The sequence below is a fragment of the Rhamphochromis longiceps genome, linkage group LG10, assembly GCF_057381845.1.
Source record: "Rhamphochromis longiceps isolate RC_006_pf linkage group LG10, R_longiceps_female_GT1.1, whole genome shotgun sequence".
Classification (NCBI taxonomy): Eukaryota; Metazoa; Chordata; class Actinopteri; order Cichliformes; family Cichlidae; genus Rhamphochromis; species Rhamphochromis longiceps.
Window position 1 is genome coordinate 30145214 of NC_140566.1, and position 19463 is coordinate 30164676.

The 19463-nt window shown below is 38.8% G+C and overlaps 1 protein-coding gene across 1 annotated transcript in view; it reads right to left on the reverse strand.

Annotated features, from left to right (window-relative positions):
• Positions 1-19463, reverse strand: part of doc2b (double C2-like domains, beta) — a 193234-nt gene that overhangs the window by 14551 nt on the left and 159220 nt on the right. The window contains exon 6 of the mRNA XM_085421282.1: positions 10009-10163. Within this exon, the coding sequence (XP_085277408.1) occupies positions 10009-10163 (155 nt within the window). The remainder of the gene's footprint in view (positions 1-10008; positions 10164-19463) is intronic.

A 19463-nucleotide genomic window follows, 5' to 3' on the forward strand; every position in this document is an offset into this window, starting at 1 on the left:
CTGCATACAGGGCTGGACTGGGACAGAAAATTGGCCCGGGCATTTTGACTAGAGACTGGCCCACCATTATAGGAAAAATCATAAAGCCTTTGAATGAAAATAAACACTATTGTGACAGTGATGTACACTGTTTTGATGGTATATATGCATCAATCTATCAATCGTTTGTTGTAAGATTCAGATAATTATTTTTTTAAAAGCTAGACATTTTAAATGAGAATAAGAAAGAAAAGTATTTCTTTGTGCCCCCCTTTTCCCTGTTAATGCCCTACATGGACCCCTGGCAACACTTTGCTAGATCCGCCCCTGCACAGTTACCAGCTGTCAGCTACTTAGAAAAGGATCCTGGGGTTATTTGTCTCTCAGAAACAGTTCATAACTTCCCTTCAACTCATTCATGTCACCTAAAAGGTAAACCTGTTTCTCCATCACCTGTTCAGCTCTGATGATTCAGTAAGGACATCTCCTGGTTTCATCTTCATGTTTCCCTCTCACCACATATCCAAACCGACATCCTGACCAGCAGCTTTTTTACAGCTGTGGCTCCAGCAAACATCAGCTGATACTAGAAATTAATATTAAATAAATTCTAACAATAGCTGATCAAGCTTAAACATGCTGCTGTTGTTTAGCGCGACATCCGCTGGTTTCCTCTTTCGGCGCAAAGTGGGGAATAAACAAATAAGAGAGCCGATCAGCTGATCATTGATCAGTTTTCATGATTGAAGTAGAAACAGGAGAGGGAGGGGGAGAGGATGAGAGAAGAAGAGGCAGCTGTGCAGCAAAGACACAGAATAACTCCAGCTTTGTGCCTTTTTCATTGTAGCTGAATTACGGGACAAACTGTTCCTTTTCACCTCAATACGAAACGCGTAATATTTTCTCTGAATACCAGACGGGATGGTTGGCAACTCTAATAACTTATGAACAAAATAAAGTTCAACATCATTAACTTCATAGCACCACCCAGCTGTATAGAAACTCCGTCATGCTAGCTAGCACGCAGTACGGAAAAAGTTAGAATAACGAAAATAAACTGCACTTAAACTTGGTTCATATCAGAGCGTTCTCACTCCCGAGGCGTAACATGTCGACGTTTTGTCACGTCCCGCGGCGTTCCTGAGGAACGCGAAAGGAGACCTTCGGCGTTCTTATGGTACGCGGCGGGTTATGGCTGGAATCCAGTGCAATGACGCTCCCGCGGTAGTAGACGTTCCAGCCCTGTATTCCAGCCCTAAACCTAACCTTATCCCTAGCCCTGACCATAACCTTATTCCTGACCTTAACCAGGACTTTAATGATGTTAAATAGCGTGTTTCTAAGCGATTTGAAGAAAAAGAGCGAACATGTGTAGGTTCAGTCCAGACGGTTCTCATATTTCCTCTTTTTCCGAGGTCGTCATTTAGGAACGTGGTGGGTAGCCGAAAACGTAATATGGTGACGATTTGTCACCTAGCGTAAAATGTTACGCTTTGGGAGTGAGAACGGGTTGTTCATATCTGACCCAGAGAGACTGCAGGTCATAACTTCTTACCTGAAGTTCAGTTCACACTTGGACCGGCGGCCGCCTCGCGTCTCTTTTCCTTCTGCGTCCCTTTTCCTTCATCCACCCGCTGGCCTCCACCACTTGCTAATGTTACTGAATCTGTGGAAACTCCGCGATGCCACCACACGAAGTAACGAGTAACGACCCTATCTAAATCCCAGTAACGAGTAACGCGTTCCTGATTTTGGCATAATAACTAGTTACCGTGCTCGTTACCACAATAATAACGTAGTTACTGTAACGCGTTACTTAATAACGCGTTAGTCCCAACACTGTTAGTAACTAATTACCATTTTCAAGTAACTTGACCAACACTGCTTGGGGGACATGAGCATCTTGGCTGGCTAAGCGTTCGACCTTGACCTTAATTGTTATGGCCAAAGGTCATTATGAGTAATATATCATAAGAAGTGTCATGGAGAGAGCTGCACAACACCCTATCATCAAACTGTAATAAAATTATAATAAAGGATCAAAGTTTTGACTCTCGCCCTTCAGTGATACTGCTCTTGTTTACACTATGTGTTCTTTGTTTTCAGTATTCCAATGACATTTACCTGATTGGTATACATTCAGTTCATACCAAGCACAAAATGTTTAATAACTGGAATAAATAAACTCATTGTTGATTTGTGTTTATTGAGGGTTAAGAATCATTTTTGAGTGTAGATTTTAAGGAATAGTATCATAAAAGAGTGTGTAAAGTGGCAATTGGATACGTGGATAACAAGATAAAGAGCAGCTATATAAGATAAAAATGTAACTGCTCTGATACTTTGTTTCTTTTAAGTAAATTAAAAACAATTTAATACATTGTGTTTAGTTTCAGTTGATAGTTTTGAGTTATATACAAATGCCAATCCATCTCCAAATGTATCAGTGTACAATAATAATAAAGTTAATATGTGCACAATTTTGCACCTTTTTTCTCTCCACCCTTTAAAAAGGTAGATTTTTGTAACTTTTAGATTAAAGAGCAAAACTGGCAACTAAGACTGGTTTTGAAAATGAAGGCTACAAATATCAATATCAATTACAAGAGCTCCTGTCAGGGGTGAAAAGGCTGTATCTTAGAGGGAAGTGCTCCAGTAACAAGCTTTTTCACCCTAAAAGTTACAGTCAGGCAGTATTTTCTTAGATGTCTTGTTTTCTTAGTGTATGAAATGGGTGAACGCATTATTTAAAGACTCTCAGCATAATGCATAACAGTTTAACAACTAGCTCTAAAACTGCTCAGAACATCATCATAAACGAACATGTTATGTTATTTTAGACTCCATTATCCTTGTTGAAGTGTATGTACCACACAGAAAATTGAGAGTATGTTGTGGAATATGCAAACGAAATTAAACTTCATATTTACTTAAATTAGCCGAGGCGTTCCTGGTGTGCTCACAAAATGTAACAATGTGCTTATCATTTTCAGTTTGCATTCGCTGCAGTTTGTGAGTCAGAGGAGAAAACAGGGCCTTAGTGCTGCTGTTTCTCTGGAATGGAAGAAGGCGTGTGCGTGTGTGTGTGTGTGTGTGTGTGTGTGTGTGTGTGCGCGCGCGAGTGAAGGTTAGACCTTTGCTTCTGTTCTGTTTTCATAAATGATACACAAGGCAACTTGTACTTATCTCAAAACCAGCATAGTGCATGTTGTTTAGCACCTCTGTGCTTTTGGCCAAGAACAGTTTTTGGGTGGTATTGCTCATTCTGATGTGGTATATTTCATTGCAATTACAGTACCTCATCACATCCCTCTCTTCTGTTATGTGCCCATTGGACCCTCACAGACTTCAATTTCCCAAGGTAACAAAGAGACTTAAAGGGAGGCTAAGTGGGTTATTCCTCACAAGTGTACCCCAGAGGGAGTGGAAGCTGAAATTGTTGATGAGGACACTGCGGCGAACCTAATCGTTATCACGTAATGGGATTACTGACCCCCTGGCAAAAAAAAAAAATCTAAGGGTGAAAGTTATGATGCAAACAAAGCAATTCTGCAATATGATGACTTTAAATATTTCCCTGTGTGCGTATGCCATGATTGTAGAGTACAACTATGCCTATGAGTTTTAAAATATACTACTCTTTACTTCAAAGCCGATGAAATGTACTTGTCATTGACTGAATGGCCATTAAAGAGTGTAAAGTACTCCACTACCTTGTTGACTAATGCGTGTCTGAATTCTACTTTCGCGCAATTTCCGAATATCCCCGACATTACCAGCACATTAGAGCAAATGGCTTAACGTTCATTGACAGCTGTGACTTGATCCTTCAGATAGACACTTAGAAGAAATCAGGTAGCGACAGAGAAATCCTGTGGCGCCGTTTATGTGTCAGATTATACATTTTCTTTATTCTCCTTCACGTGAATCAGTCAGTAAATCTATTATCAGCCTCGGTGTCCTTCAAGCTTGGGGAAGATTTTTATCCGTCCTCTGACGGTTGGAAAATTGTTGCCGGTCCCTCTCCACTGAAAGGAGTCGCGCTTTTGTTCTCGAGGTGTGCACAGCAGAGTCGGAAATTAATTGCACTTTCATTGCTCAGCCAGATGAAAGACTTGGGAAATGTTTGTGTGATAAACAGGATTGTCCTTCGAATTGTAGCCTGTGGATGGCACAGGTAGTGTAACATCAGCACTGCCAGCCAGCTAATCCATTTCAGCACCTTTAAAATGTGCCACATAACAATGGAGAACAGCATTAATGTGAGCATCAGGAGTTTGAAAGAGAACTGCTCGCTCCTGAGGTTGCCATTGTTTGGAATTTTGGCCATGCTTAATATGAGCATCCACCATTGCAACATCATATACACTCACCAGCTAATGCATTAGTCAGTAAACCTATTACTGGCTATTGTTCAACTGCTCATTAGTGCAAATAATAATGAGCCAATCACATGGCATCAACTCAGTGCATTTAGGCGTGTAGGCATGTACAAGAGAACCTGCTGGAGTTTGAACTGAATGGGGAAGGAAGATGATTTAAGTGGCTCTGAACATGTGTAGGGTTCACAAAAAGTGCTCAGAAACAGAAAATAGCCAGTTTGTAGCAGTTTTCTGGAGATAAATGCCTTGATGATGTCATAGGAGAGTGAACAGACTGATACAGATCGGACTACAGAGTAGGGCTGGGCTATATCATACTGTTCACGGTAAACCGGTGTAATGTTGGGCAATGATAAGAAAATGAAATATTGCGATAGAATATGGGTAAAACGCGCATGCGCAGTGCCTTTGTTTACATACGCACATGGCTGCGACGCAGAATGAGAAGAGCGAAAGTGGATCGTTGAATGAAACGGATGAACCAGAACTGGTTTGTAAAAATGCTGCAACTTCACTGGTGTGGAACTGGTTTGGCTTTCGTCCGTCAGATACACAACAAAGCACTATTTTTGGTAGAGCATGCTAGCGGGCCGTCGTTATTACCGTGTTTTTTGGAAAATATGGCACACTTCGACAGTGCCCCTTATAATCCTGTGTGCCTTATGTATGAATTCTGGTTGTGTTTACTGACCTTGAAACGATTTTATGTCGTATACGGCGCTGGAAAATCTGTCAAATGTTTCAGTATGACTTTGCTAAGCTACGAAGCTGCACCGCTTGATGGATTGTCGGAGCTTTACGGCTATTGTAGGCAGGAGCCTCGCGGAGTGATACGTACTGCACTTCAACATAATATTACCGTATTGTCTTTTTAGGTTTTGTGGATATTATACATGGTTATGCTGATGAAATGTTGGCCAATTTCCACTGGAAATGCCTTTTGGTTAAACTGTCAGCAAGGAATTGCATTTGCACTGCAAATTTTTTATATAACTTTAATGCACTTAAAAAGCTGCTTGTGTAAGTGCAAAATACATTGATGTTTTTGGGTTTTTTTGCACTAATAAAGTTGAGGAGTTGTAAAGTATTTTGTCTAGTGTCAATTATATCGTCAGTTATATCGTTATCGCAAATTTTCTAATGTATATCGTGATAGATATTTTTGGTCATATCGCCCTGCTCCATTCCTATGAGCAAAGAACAGGAAACTGAGGCTACAATTCACACGAGCTCAGGAAACAGAAGATTGGACAAACACTGCCTGGCCTGATGAAACTTCAGACGGTGGGTCAGGCAGTTCAGGCTGCTGGTGGTGGTGTAATTGTTTTCTTGGCACACTTTGTGTGCCTACCTGAATATTGTTGCTTACTATGTCCATCCCCTTATAACTCATGGTATCTAGTTTACATTATAAAAGCCAACTGCAGCGACTAAAGTCATTTTGTACCATATAAATAAAATAAAATTGAATTGAATAGAAAACGAGTTCGGTGCACTCAAAAGGACTTAACAGTAACTACACCTCAATCCAATAGAGCAACATTGGGATGTGGTGGAATGGGAGATTCACATCATGGATGTGCAGTCGACAAATATGCAGCAACTGCTCGATGATGTAATGTCAACATGCTGCTGAATCTGTGCCATGAATAATTAATGCAGTTCTGAAAGCAAAGAGGGTCCAACCTGTTACTAGTAAGGTGTAACTTTAAAAATGTGGCAGAGTGAGTGTATATGGAAAAAAATTAATTATAGTATTTTTGGCGCCTACATCATATTTTGTCTTATTTTAAGGCCTTTAAGAGTGACACAGATCGGTCGATGTAATTTAAAGTGTAAACATCGTGATTGTCAGTGAATGGTTTAATTTTCTCTTTCCTGCAATTTCATGTGCAGACGCATGATTCAAAATTCAATTACTCAATAACAGATTGTAGAATAAATTACTGCATGAGTCAATGAAGGCACAATACATTACTATGAAATTGTGAGGTAATTCAGGAAAATGGTTCAAATGTGACTCATAGTTGTTCCTGCTTTAACAATAAAATAGTTGCATGGGTTATTATTGTGCCATTCCAGCAGTGTTTATTTTCCTATGTTAGCTTAAATTTTTTCATAAAAATGACTTTGCCCAAACATTTAATGAATCCACTTTTATAACAAAGCCTGGGTGTTTGATTTCCTGTTGCACTGGCCTAAATCGAGGAGGAGATAAATGGCGTGAGTGGGTTCCCTGCTGGGTTTTTGTTACGAAAGCGGTACAAAATAAGCAAATCACTGTGAACATGGCATTTCAACCTGCAACAGCAAGAGCAGTCTGCTAATGTAACAAGAAAAAGGATGGAAATATATTTTCTGATAAGAAACAGAAGTGCTTTGATGACCATTTATAACACGAGGATTACATTTACAAAAACACAGAAATGTCCTGAGGTGAAGTTTAAAGCGTTTGGTCAGCTATGGAGACAAAATAAAACCTTCTTCAGTTGATTTATCGGAACTATAGTTATGATTTGGATTGATTGGCATTGTGTGATTTTTCACTTACTATTTCTACTTTTACTACTATTACTACTAATAATATTTTATTTTTAATAGGCAATTTGTGTCTCCCTACAGAATATATGTGATTTGTGATCACATACAGTAATGTTCAGGTTAGATCTCTATTTATCACACAAAAGCATTGATATTATGGACGCTCATCATCAAGAGTCAGGTGCATAAACTTCATAAACAAGAAAGCGTGGAAGTTATGGTTTGATGACCCAAAAGCCTGAAAGTCAAAATCATGAAATCAGTTCATATAAATTATACATAAAGGCAAAACTTTTACGATAAGGCATTTCCACTAATGCAGAATTGGTTCTGTTCTGGTTCAAAATCTAAATTTGAACTCTTCCACTTACGTAATAATTAAGGATTTAAGGAAGAGATTCATTTGCGAGCTTTAAGGATTCTAGCCAATCAACTTTTGTTTACCCCATTGGCAGATGTTGTTCTCAAAACAAGAACGTTTTGTCAGTTTTCAGAGTATCTGGCTTATTTCAAGTAGAGCCCTTTTGCAGTGTACCCTGTAACTGGTAAATAAAGCTCAAGATGAGCTGAAATATCTTATTATGAAAAAGTTATTTTCCTAGAATGAGCTTAATTTTCTTGTTAAGAATATGTTTTGTTTTTAGACAAAAAAGAGAAAACACGTCCATAAACAAGGTTTTTTTAACTTTCTTGAAAATCATTTTTGCAGTGTAGGGTTAATGACACTCTTCTTCATGCTGAATGAATTCAAATTATATCGTCATATATTTAGATTTTTAAAAAATGACACTAATAATGGGGGAAATGCTAAAATTCATCCTCGCTTAAGCTAACTTTGTTTTGCTGTGATTGCTCACCTTGTTGTATTTTCTGTGTGATAACCTTCAAAATCATCTATTAGCACTTATTTCTGCATTATAACATCATTACTGATATCATATTTACATATTTTCAACCTGTTATTAACAAGTAATCATATTGTTACTAAACTATTACAATTCTCTTTTGCCTTTGTCTGCATTTTTAATGTTTTTACTTTATATGTACTTTGTTGTGGGCATTTGAATTATCTGACTATAAGCTCCAGCAGTAAAGTTTGATAATTACATGGTACTGCTTTTCCTACTGCCACATTATTAGCAAGCAGTAATATAAAGTGCTAGTAAAAGAAGTTTGCAGCCAAAAGGTTGGTTCATGCTGGAAACCACTTTGTCTTTGATGTAAATATGTAATTGTGTATGTTTCTGTTCTGTGTCTTGTGTACTGTTTGTTGTATATGTGTCTTTCTTGCTGCTGTTACACCCAGATTTCCCCTTGTGGGACAATTAAAGGATTATTCTCACTAAATCACAGGTCCTCAGCCACGATGACTTACTCGATCTGTTGTGCTTAACTGGGAGAAAAACATGGAAAAGTCGTGTCTCACCTGGTTATTATATATGTCTGCACCACAACCATATCCTACTGATGTTTCTGTGCTGTACTACAAAAAATGCTTTCAATCTGTTGCTAAAACCTTGCAGAGAAGCAATAGAAGGTCACCCATTGTGCCTGTTTTCTGACTCAGTCCTACAAAACTTTTCTTGAAAGACAACATAGAGCCACCAAAAATCCACATAGAAATGTTATCAAGTCATCTAAGATGCTCATGCTCCCAAAAATTAAAGGAATATTTTGAGAACACAATCTGATCTTAATGGGAAAATAAATCATGCTGGATTATCTATACTAATATGGACTGGATAATAGTATCCATTCCTTCTTCCTCCAGCAACTGCGTGCAAAATCTTGGACATGAGGGATATTGTTGTCCTCTAAGAGGAACCCAGGAACCACTGCACTAGCATGATGTCTGAGAATACGCCTAAAGAGGTCATACTGAACAACATTACAGCATAACCTTCTCCAGACCGCTTCACATCTGTCACACGTGCTCATGGTGACCCTCCTCTTATCTGTTAAAAGCACAGGGTACCAGTGATGGACCTGCCAGTTCTAGCGTTCTATGCCAATCAGGCCGGGGGTGAGCAGAGGGCTCACTACAGGACGCTGGGCCCTCATACCACTCTCATGAAGTCTGTTTCTGATTGTCTGGTCGGAGACATTCACATCACTGGCCTGCTGGAGGTTATTTGGTAGGACTCCAACAGCACTCATCCTGCTCCTCATAACCCAGTCCTCCTGATGGGATAAGGGCCTTCTACAGCCCTGAACATCTATCCCAGAGTAACTGCCTGTTTCCTGGTATCTCCTCCATGCTTGTGTTCTTCAGTCAGAAAGAATCAGGAGGATAAAAATGTCAGCGGCCCCCACCTGTAAAGCCATTCCTGTTTTAGGGGTTGTCTCATTGTTGCCCCTCCAGTGCACCTGTTGTTTATTTCATTAACATCAAAGCAGCCGAAACTGATTAACAACCTCCTCTGCTACTTTGACCAGATCAATATCCCACAGGTTTAATTGACTTGATTGATGCTATACTCTGACTAAAAAGTGAGAGTAGTGTATGTTCTTTTCTATTTCCTCTGCTCTGATTAAACTGATTATCAAGCTTAGACAGTTTTACTTCCTCAAACTTCTGTACATGACTGTATAAATTCTTGTTCCTCACAACAGTGCCCACTGCAGTCACCAGAGATACACTGAAATCTGGCAAGTCGAGAAACAGAAGATCATCTGACAGGTTGTAGCAAACACTTCTGTCCTTGTTATCTAAGCACGGAGAGGTAGACCTGAAAGTGAGTGCTTTCAAAGGTGTGTAAACATGGCTGTGTATGAAGTTATATTAAGTACAGTACAACAAACTGCAGCATCACGCTCGTGGTAAAAACACGTTTGCTTTTCTTCCCTTTTCCAAATAAGTTAATCTGGAGCACCTGTCTGGTTCTATGATTGCTCCCTCGTCAGAGGTTGGTGCAGATCTCAGGGGTGAATAAAATGAAAATAAAATTACTACTGATAGATAATGACTGCCAAAACTATCAAAGTAAATCCCTTATTATCCTTTTTGCTTAATTGGGGTTTTTAACCTTATTAAATCTGCTCCCTGGAGATGGTAAAACAGCCCCAGTTTCTTTTTGGATGTGCCTGCCAGTGTTTGCATACTGACGTTTTGACGTAGGGGTCGGAGAAGCCGTTGGCATCCATGGCGGCAAGGTGAGCACAGCGTATGATGCCCACTACCAGGCAAGATTTCTGGGTGTTGTACTTCAGAGAAATCATGATTCGTCCACGTTCCTCCAGAGACTTGTCTTCCGTCTTGACCTGCAGGGTGGAAATGAGAAGATTTAGGATTCAAAACCAGCTGAGCTTTCAAAAGACTGACAGTTATGCCAACAAGCGCCTTGGCCAAAAATCAAACGCAATTATTGAAGAAAGTCAAGCGACTCACAACAAAAGGATGATGGCGGTGTGACCACAAACATCTTTAACATAGAGTCTTTTATTTTTATCAGGCTTGGATGAACTTTTTCTGTCACCTCTAGGTCAGAAGTTTAACTACACATGTAATCTCTGCAATATCATAATGTAGAAAAAGTGCAGTTTCAACAATATGTCTCACTTTTTCTACATTAAAAGAGATGCAGCGATAGCAAATGAAAGAAACCTCTTGGGTTTAAATAGTAAGAAATGAATGAATTAAAGTTCTAGTAGCTGATTGTTTAGACCAGCGGTCCCCAATTCCCGGGCCACGGGCCGGTACCAGTCCGTGAGTCGTTTATGGTTTATGTTTCAGGGGTTTTATCATTATTTGTTTAGCGTTGTTATCATTAACTCGTTTTCCCTGGGTCTTTTTTTGTGTGTTATGAGTAAATCTTCTTTTTTTTGGTACCGGTACTGGTCTTATTTTGTTGTATTTATCCACGACAACTTAAAGGCCTGTCCATGAAAATATTGTAATCAGTCCATGGCGCAAAAAAGGTCGAGGACCGCTGGTTTAGACTGTCCTGTAGTTATAAAACTGAGAGTTTTTGATAATTTGTACAAAACTTTTTCCTGTTTGGATCCACTGTGTAAAAGCTACATTTCTATAGTCGTTTCTGTCATTTATTTGTTTATCTATTACTTATTAGGTGTGGTATGAATGGTAGTGGGCGATGTCTTTATCAGTAGGAAAAGCAGTAAAACTTATGAAAATACAGTTAGAAGTCTAAAATTTATGCCCTCATTTACATTTTCCAAAGCCATCCAGTGAGCTGGATTTAAGTCTTTGCTAGACGGATTCCCGGATCTAAACAATATAACTTAATCCTTAAAATTCTCCTTACTCCATGACTTAAATCAAACTGGGAATGCAGTTTGATATAAGTTGATTTAAGGTCTTCTGCTGGAAAAAAGGGAACTCACAGGCTAACCATCTCTCTTCTTGTGTCCGCCTCCGCTTTCTAAAATTGAAACATTTTCACTTACATAAGCCGAAATGCAGTGAAAGATGTGATTAAACCCCATCTCATCTGACCCATACCTTTTGCTTAAGCTAGAAACTTCCAGGATTTTGGAGGAACATCTTTGTAACCATGCCATGTCCTTGGCACAGAGACTGCATATTGCTCGTTTGTTATTTTGAAGGGTCCCTGAATTACCCAGAATTTATTAAAAAGAAATTAGATGTCTTGGCCTTTGCCTCTCTCATTGCCACTACAATCATCCACCTACACTCAAGTCTTCAAAATCTGTCCGAGTCCTACTAAGAAATGTCACATGGGTGTCTTTCCTTTTATGTCTTGGTAAAATACTTGCAGCCCCCCATTGATTACACACGTACTGCTTTCCCATGTTATGTACTTGAATTCTCAGGGATGTTGAACCTTTGCTGCACAGCTGCTTATATAAAAGCAGTAAAACATTACCTCATCAGGATCCAGTGAAGGAGTGGGAGGACAGGTCTTTCTTTTTTTTACCTTCTTTTAATTTTACCTTAGTCTATTCTTGGTTTGCTCTGGCTCTTTGTAGCTCGGCTTCTGTCTTTTCCAGGACATTTCTGTTCATATGTAACCTGTAAAGTTTCCAGCACCTACAGTCGTAGCTGTCTAGACAAGTACGTGCATTAAAAATCAGCCAAACACTGATTGGCTGACTGATCCCATCTCCGTTGTAGATGATGAGTTAATGGCCTCATCAAAATTAATTTACCATGTTCCTTGAGACAAGAAAAACATCGGAACTGACACATGATGTTAAAAGTGTGTCTCCAAACGCGGCACCTCACTCCCCCCCTACCACAGATTTCTATATAAAAATATTCTCTTTTTAAACAGGAAGTCTCATTCTTAGGCTGCTGGATAGCATCAGTCATACTGACACCATTGCAACTGCATCAATCATAATCATGCACAGTACACAACTTGATAGCTTGTTAAATGATCATAAGGTGCAGTCAAAATGTGATGACATGCCTCAGGAACAGTAGCAAAATAGGACAGAGAAACTAAAGAGACCACATCCTAGCCACTGAAACGTTCTCACCGCGTGGCTGGCTACCAAGTGAAGGCAGGAGGCTCACGATGGGTTCTGCAAGCTGCTGATACACAGCTCCACTTTCTCATTGTGTAAATCAAGTATTTTGAAATAGGAAACAAGCTTCTCCACAATTTCTTCCCACTGTGCTTAAAAGTCCAGGAATTTTCCAATTCTCCCTCCATCCTGGGAGAAAGCAACACAATATGTAGCTTTCTTGGCACAAAAATAACATTACAGCATTAAAAAAACAGGCTTCTTGAATGGTTTTGGATGGATTTGTGTATGTGTGTATATACATTTGTTTTAAATAAAACATTTTTTTATAAACAAAAGAAAAAAAATGTTGTCTGAATAACCTTATCTCTATACTTCTAATTTTCTAGATCTACCCACATTGTTAGCACATTGTGCACAAAATTAAACACATATTTTTTAACATTCATTTATTCATTTACTCCGTGGCCCTTAGAGGTCAAACGGAAAGAAAACGCCAGCGAATTAAAAAAATGTTGCAAAAGCACACAAAACACCACATAAGTTGAATAAACCACAACGTAAATCAAAACAAAAGTGTTTCTGGGGACACAATAAGGTGACTGACCAGCATCAGTGAGCAAATGTTCTTATGTTCTATTTCTATTGTATTTTATTCAACTTCAGTTGTATTTTCGGTGCTTTTTGCAGCATTTTTCTTTTTTCCTGTGTTTTTTTAAGTTTCAGTGTGATCCAATAATCCAATGAAAATAACTTCACAAATTTTCCTAGAAGGGAGATTGGATTTATTATACTCTTTGCTAGTTCCATATTGTATTCTTGGACTCCTGCAGTAGCTTTGCATGCTTCACTGTTCAAAAATAATCCTTATTTACAGAAACAGCCCCTCACTTCATCCTCTGACTGAAACACTTGATTTTAGCTTTTTTTAAGCCAGTTTTCTTCTGATTGGTTGCCCCTCATAAATACAAGATTTGAACCAAAGACCTGTTAAAATCTATCCCCTGTGACATCATACAGATCCAATGACAGAAAACATTCCATGAAACTGATCATGTAGAGTGGTATGAAATGGCTCAGAGTGAAACTCTAGGCCAATATAATATGAGCATCCTACAGCAGTACATTTGTCTACAAGTCTCATCTAGGAGCTCGGTTTCAAGAGATTCTTGATCTCCCTGGTTTTACGTGATCAAATAAATCAGTAGGGAACACAAGTTCACTTTAACAACAAAAGGGAAGCCTTACAGATACCAAAATGTCATCACAAATCCTCGTCTTATAAAACATCCTTGCCGTTTCGTGTTCTTTTTGCACAACTTCAGTCCAACTGAGTTTTATTTATATAACACAAAATCACAACTGCAGTTGCTTCAAGGTGCTTACAGTTGCTCTGCCATTTAGAGGCCTCAATGGCAGCCTGAAAGCGGGTTAATCGTAAAGAACCACACTCCTCGATTGAGGAGGGAATGAAACAAACAAATAAACAAAAAAACTCTGTTGAAGTATAAACTTTGGAATATCAGTGATCATATCAGCTGTAATGATCTGTTTTGTCCTTGATAAAATATTCTCATAATGATTTTTTTTTTAAATATTTAAAAAAAATATCTGCAGCTTCTGAAGATTAAAGATAATTTCTGCATGATTAAAATATGGCCTTAACATTATGCTTGCAACAATGCAAATAGATAAACTTATGCAATGCATATTTTCCATATAATGTAAACATTGCTCTCATACAATGTTTACTTTTACCTGCAATCTTTTAAACAAACTCCACCAACCTCTACTTCTTACTGACCTCAAAGATTACATCCTGATTTCGGTAAATTCCACACTGAATTAATCTACTTGCCTATCTCCCCATGATTGCAGTTTCTTTCACTCAGTTCTTCATCCTTAGATGGATGCTGAGAATACAGTACTTTGATGTGGTGCTTTGTTGCAAAAGACAAAACAAAACAAAGAGCAGCTATGTGTTGTCTGTTTTTAAAAAGCAGCAATTTTGAGTTGATTGTATTTAACATTAACTTGGTTTAAATGGGACTGAACAACTTCAAAGGTAGGAATGTAAAGGTATCTACAATTAAAAGGGAACTAATTTGGAACCCTGTGGAACTCCATGGAATATGGGGAGTAAAAGAGGAAAAAGACCCAGCAAAGTAGACACACTTTGTCCTGAGACTACAATGGAAAAGAAAAAAAAAACAGCCTGATTTACTACAGTATGAGTCAACCTATTACATCAGTGCTTGTTAGTTAAGTTATTGGTAAAACAGACCTGTACAACTACCAGTTATTCACGACAATCTTATGAATGTACTTTTCTTCTACTATACAAGTTTGTGTTGGCCCACAGAGCACTTCTTGTTATCTAGAAAGAAAAAAATACTTGAGTGTATGAAAATGACAGAAAGGCAGTTCAGAAGCCGAAAGAGCTTTTTTTCCATGTCCAGTGACTTAGAAATGCAATTTACCAGCAACTCCTCCACAGCTGCTGATTATGTGAGTAATTCATCATTTTTTCCCTTTACCTCAGCACTTATTTTTAACCACACACACAGGATAAAGCCACTCATATCAACATAGCAAAAGCAAATGAGTCTAAAGAACTTTAAGCTAATCGAGAGCTACTTGAAAGTGCCTGGACCACTGAAAACTGTTTGTGCCATTTCAAATTAATATTCATTAGATTTTCTGTCTCATTTCCTTCTCTCATCTCTGACAGACTGGATGCTACAGCTAAACTGTGAAGTCAAACTGAAAAACCTTGATTTTACTGCAATAACATAGTACAGTACATTGACTCATTTACTTTTCAGGTGCTAAGTTTTATATGTTGTAGAAAATAACTGATAACGCTGATATAGCTGTGTGGTTTGATTGTGTCTGGATCTGCCGTCACTGCCTTGGAGCGCCAGTGGGGGAACGATTTACTGTGAGCAAGGAAGGAAGTCCCACTGAGATCAAATCTCTTACACAAGGGCAACAAACTCAAAACATCTCAGAAATGCAACAAATACAAGGTAAAACGCAAGCTATACAATAAACAAATAGTAAAAAAAACACACCCATCAAAACATCCACATCTCAGTTTACGTTAGACGGGGAGGAAAGTTGCCGGAATTTGGATTGTGTGTCGACCACCCCCAGCAGGAGATAAAAAGCATCAGCTTTTAGATGTAAGCTAGTTCATGTGGTTTTCTCTTCCCCTCACTGTAACAGCCGACTTAAATCAGTGATTCTCTTGTTGAAGTCACAGTGAATTTCATAATTAATCACTTGTGGGCCTGACTTGGTCAGGAACATAATTTAAATCACAGACATTTTAAGATGATTTGGAAAAGACATTATCTCCCCTAAATCACTTCAGCTGTGTTATGTGAGCTATATTTATTTTATATTTTGTGAGCTTTTGGGAGATTTTTCCAACTTCTGTTGGTTTTCAGCAATTTGTTTTAATTTTTTTGTGTGTGACCTTAATTTGCAGTGCGTTTGACCTCTCAGGGCCACCGTATAAAACCCATAATATTTAAGAACCAGGCAAACCACTTTAATGTATGTGCAGTAGCAAAATGTCCTTTAATTTTGGTCATAGCATTTTTTGGACTAGTTTTTATGCTCATTTAAATTCTTGTTTGCTCTGTACCTGTTGCTTTCCTATGTATCAGTGACAGCTACCTGCTTGCATACTTAGTACTTGCTTTGGTCCCATTTCTATTATCCTCCTCCTATTCTCTATCTTACTTGTTAAGCACCTTGGCATACCCATGGTTTATAAGTGTGCTTTATAAATAAAGTTTATTATTATTATTAGTTATTTCTCACATACTTGTAAATGGAGTAATAGAGACAGAGTGTACATGGTACATAGATATATTATGAAAACTATGTACAAGACAACAACTACAGTCCCTGTTACTTTGACTGAAAGTTGCTGTCAATATGTCAAAAGAAAACTTTTTTTTCTTTCTAACTCGATTTGCCAAATAATTAAAAAAAAGTTTGCATATGTTCTGAAAATTTTCACAACTTTTAAATATTACTGGTTTCAGTTGAATGGACATTTTTCTGCATTTTTCAGATACATCAACAAGCAGGTGAATAAAATGCATGTTTATCAGATAACCAGCCATAAATGTCCTTCAGGAGTTCACAGGTGGCCAGAACCATGACTGTAAATGAATGACAATGAGCTCTGAAGCAGCTGGATGTATAAATAAGCACCTGTTTGCCAACAAGTCAAGATATCAGCTTAAAATATGATCACATGTCCCTATTGTGTGCATTTTCAATGCTGCTGGTGTCTCACAGAAAAGGACATGGTATAATTTGGCACCAGTGCCTGGATGCATCACGTTTAAGCAGCAGTGAGCCAGGTCTGTCACTCCCAACAAACAAACAAAGCAAAAGACAAAGCTCCAAACGGGATGCAGTCCACTTTCTTGTGGCTAATAAACAACCCACCCATCCGTCACCTAGCCAACTCACTAATGGAGATTTTGTAGCTCGGGGCTGTGATCTCTCAGCGCCCAGCGTTGCTGCAGCTGGTGCATCAAAGAACCCTTGCACACCATAGTGAGTTGCAAGCACTATCTGGCAGAACAGCATTATTTGATGCCACAGGGTAGAAATGCATTATCACAACTTCTTTTTTCTGCCTCCAAGTGGCAAGAACCCCCCCAAAAATCTTAGAGACAATGACCAGTACCACTGGCAAGTTGTTGATGTAAAAACACAAAAATATACCTAAAAACATTGCAACATTGTCAACATTGACAGTAACAAGCTCTGAACACAAGATGAATAAAAGCTGGGGTCTACCACACCAGGCAAAATCCTAAGAGCTAAAATCCCGTGGGACTTCTAGACAGACAGACAAACTGGTCAAGGCTAACCAACCGACATAGTAGTGGTGGACAAGCAGAAGGAGACAGGTGCAGTGATATACCAAGTGATAGCAACATGAGAAAGAAGAGATGAAAAGCTGGAGAAATACCAAGGGCTGAGAGAAGAGCTCGAGAAGATGTGGAAGGTGAAGGAAACAGGAAACAGTGGCTTCTGCACATCCCAGGAACATGATCCAAGATCTGTGTCCAGAAGAGAGAAGTCCAAGGAACAGCAAAGACACTGCAGAGGACCCTCAAGCTCCCAGGCCTTGGGTAGAGGACTTGAGCCTGAAGGATACATGTATATAGATACGTATCCACATAGCTGCCCACTTGGAGACAGCAGCCCAGATTTGAGTCTGACACGTGGCACTCTTTTGTTTCTCACCACTTTCCTGTCTATTTTCACTGTTTCACCATCAAATAATGGCAGAAATGCCCAAAAAATAATCCAAAAGAAAGTGCCCTCACAAGCTGTGCAATCTATGATCTTTGCTGCCAACACCCCCAAAACTCCCACAATAATCAGAAAACAATATTTAAATGAAGAGCAAAACTGGCATAAAGAAACAGCTCTGCAGACGCAGACTGCTGCCTCCACCACACACTCTTGTACTGTGTGTAGGAGACAGGGCTCAACAATCTGTCTAGCAGTATCCACAGCAGGATACTAATCAGATATCTCCAAGGAGCTGACTCTCCCCACATGAATCACACATGACTTTTACAAGACGTCTCACTGGACTGGTGACGACATTCAACTCATCTAGCGTGCCAACATGTTTCAGTTGCCACTTCAGCTTACTCTCAAATCCATTTTGTCCAGTTGTGATTTTGTAGTTTCCGTCTGCCTGTATCCTTTAACAGAGCGCACTTTAGGAATCCACGACAAACCAAGAGCGTCGAGACACATACAGTAGCGAGGGAGGAAGCAAAAACCTCTGCCTGGATAGTAACAAGCCCAGCATGCCTGACAAGCACTGACATTTTTACAGCACTCACTGTCTTCTTTTCAGTTTCACACTCACAGATCATTCATTTAGCCTGAACACCAGCCCTTTGCTAACAGCTCTTTTTTATGCCAGCATATAAATAATCCATACCAAGAAAGTAGCAAGTAAACTGCATTCACTGCGAGAGTGACCACAATGGATAAAATGACAGTATTTTTCGGTCCATAAGGTGCACCAGATTATAAGGCATATTAAGTGAAACCAAACAGTCAGATAAACAAACTTTACTCAACTCATTCTTGCGTCCTCCACTTCCTATTCCCATGTTGTTGCAGTATATTAATGACCAGTGTTGGTCAAGTTACTTGAAAGTAACTATCAGTAACTAATTACTGATTACTTCACCAAAAAAGTAATCCCGTTACTTTACTAATTAGTTATTTTCAAAAGTAATTAATTACCTAGTTACTTTTTAAAGACACGATTTACAACCTGAAGAGGTGATAAAGCGATAGATCTTTCAGCCCAATTCTACTTTTTCTACATAATCCATCATACAAAATTTAATCAAATGGAAAAGTCTGTTTTTAAAACTTGTTTTATCAGTTTTAATCTTTTAACTTTATGCATCAAGCAAAAACTTAATTATATGCAACATTCTCTGACTGGAAGAAATTTGTTTAACATTTAAACCTATTTTCTGCACATTCCAGCACATAAAATAATTTTTTTTTGTGTGTTTACACTCAATCTTTCAAATAAATGCAAGTAAAACACAGCAGAAAATAAATAAAGTCAAAGACTCAGTGGTCCTGTTGCTCTATTTTCACCTGTATCCAGTTGTTCAGTCTGACGTCACTAGCCGTGTCTGGGCCTAAACTCCGCTGCAGGTCCATATATCAAACGATCACTATGGCATTACTGAGAGTTGAAAAACTGTCTAAAGTCTTTCATCTTTAATAAAATAATCAGCGTTCTGCTCTACCAGGTGTAACAATTGAGTTTAACATCCAGGCATCCATGAAAACGGAATTTATGACATTTAACGGAGTTAGAAGTTAGCAGGGAGTTAGCTCGCTAGCTTCTATCTAAATACAATATAGCATGTCCTGACTGCGGGGTTTTGGAAACAAATTAAAACGTACAGCTCTGTTATCACTTCCAGCATAAATGAAGACAGAAAACTAAACAGCAGTGACGTTTGTAGGGTTACTGAAGTTGGGCTAGCTGGTATATAATGATGTGCTACGTGACCGCTAGCGACA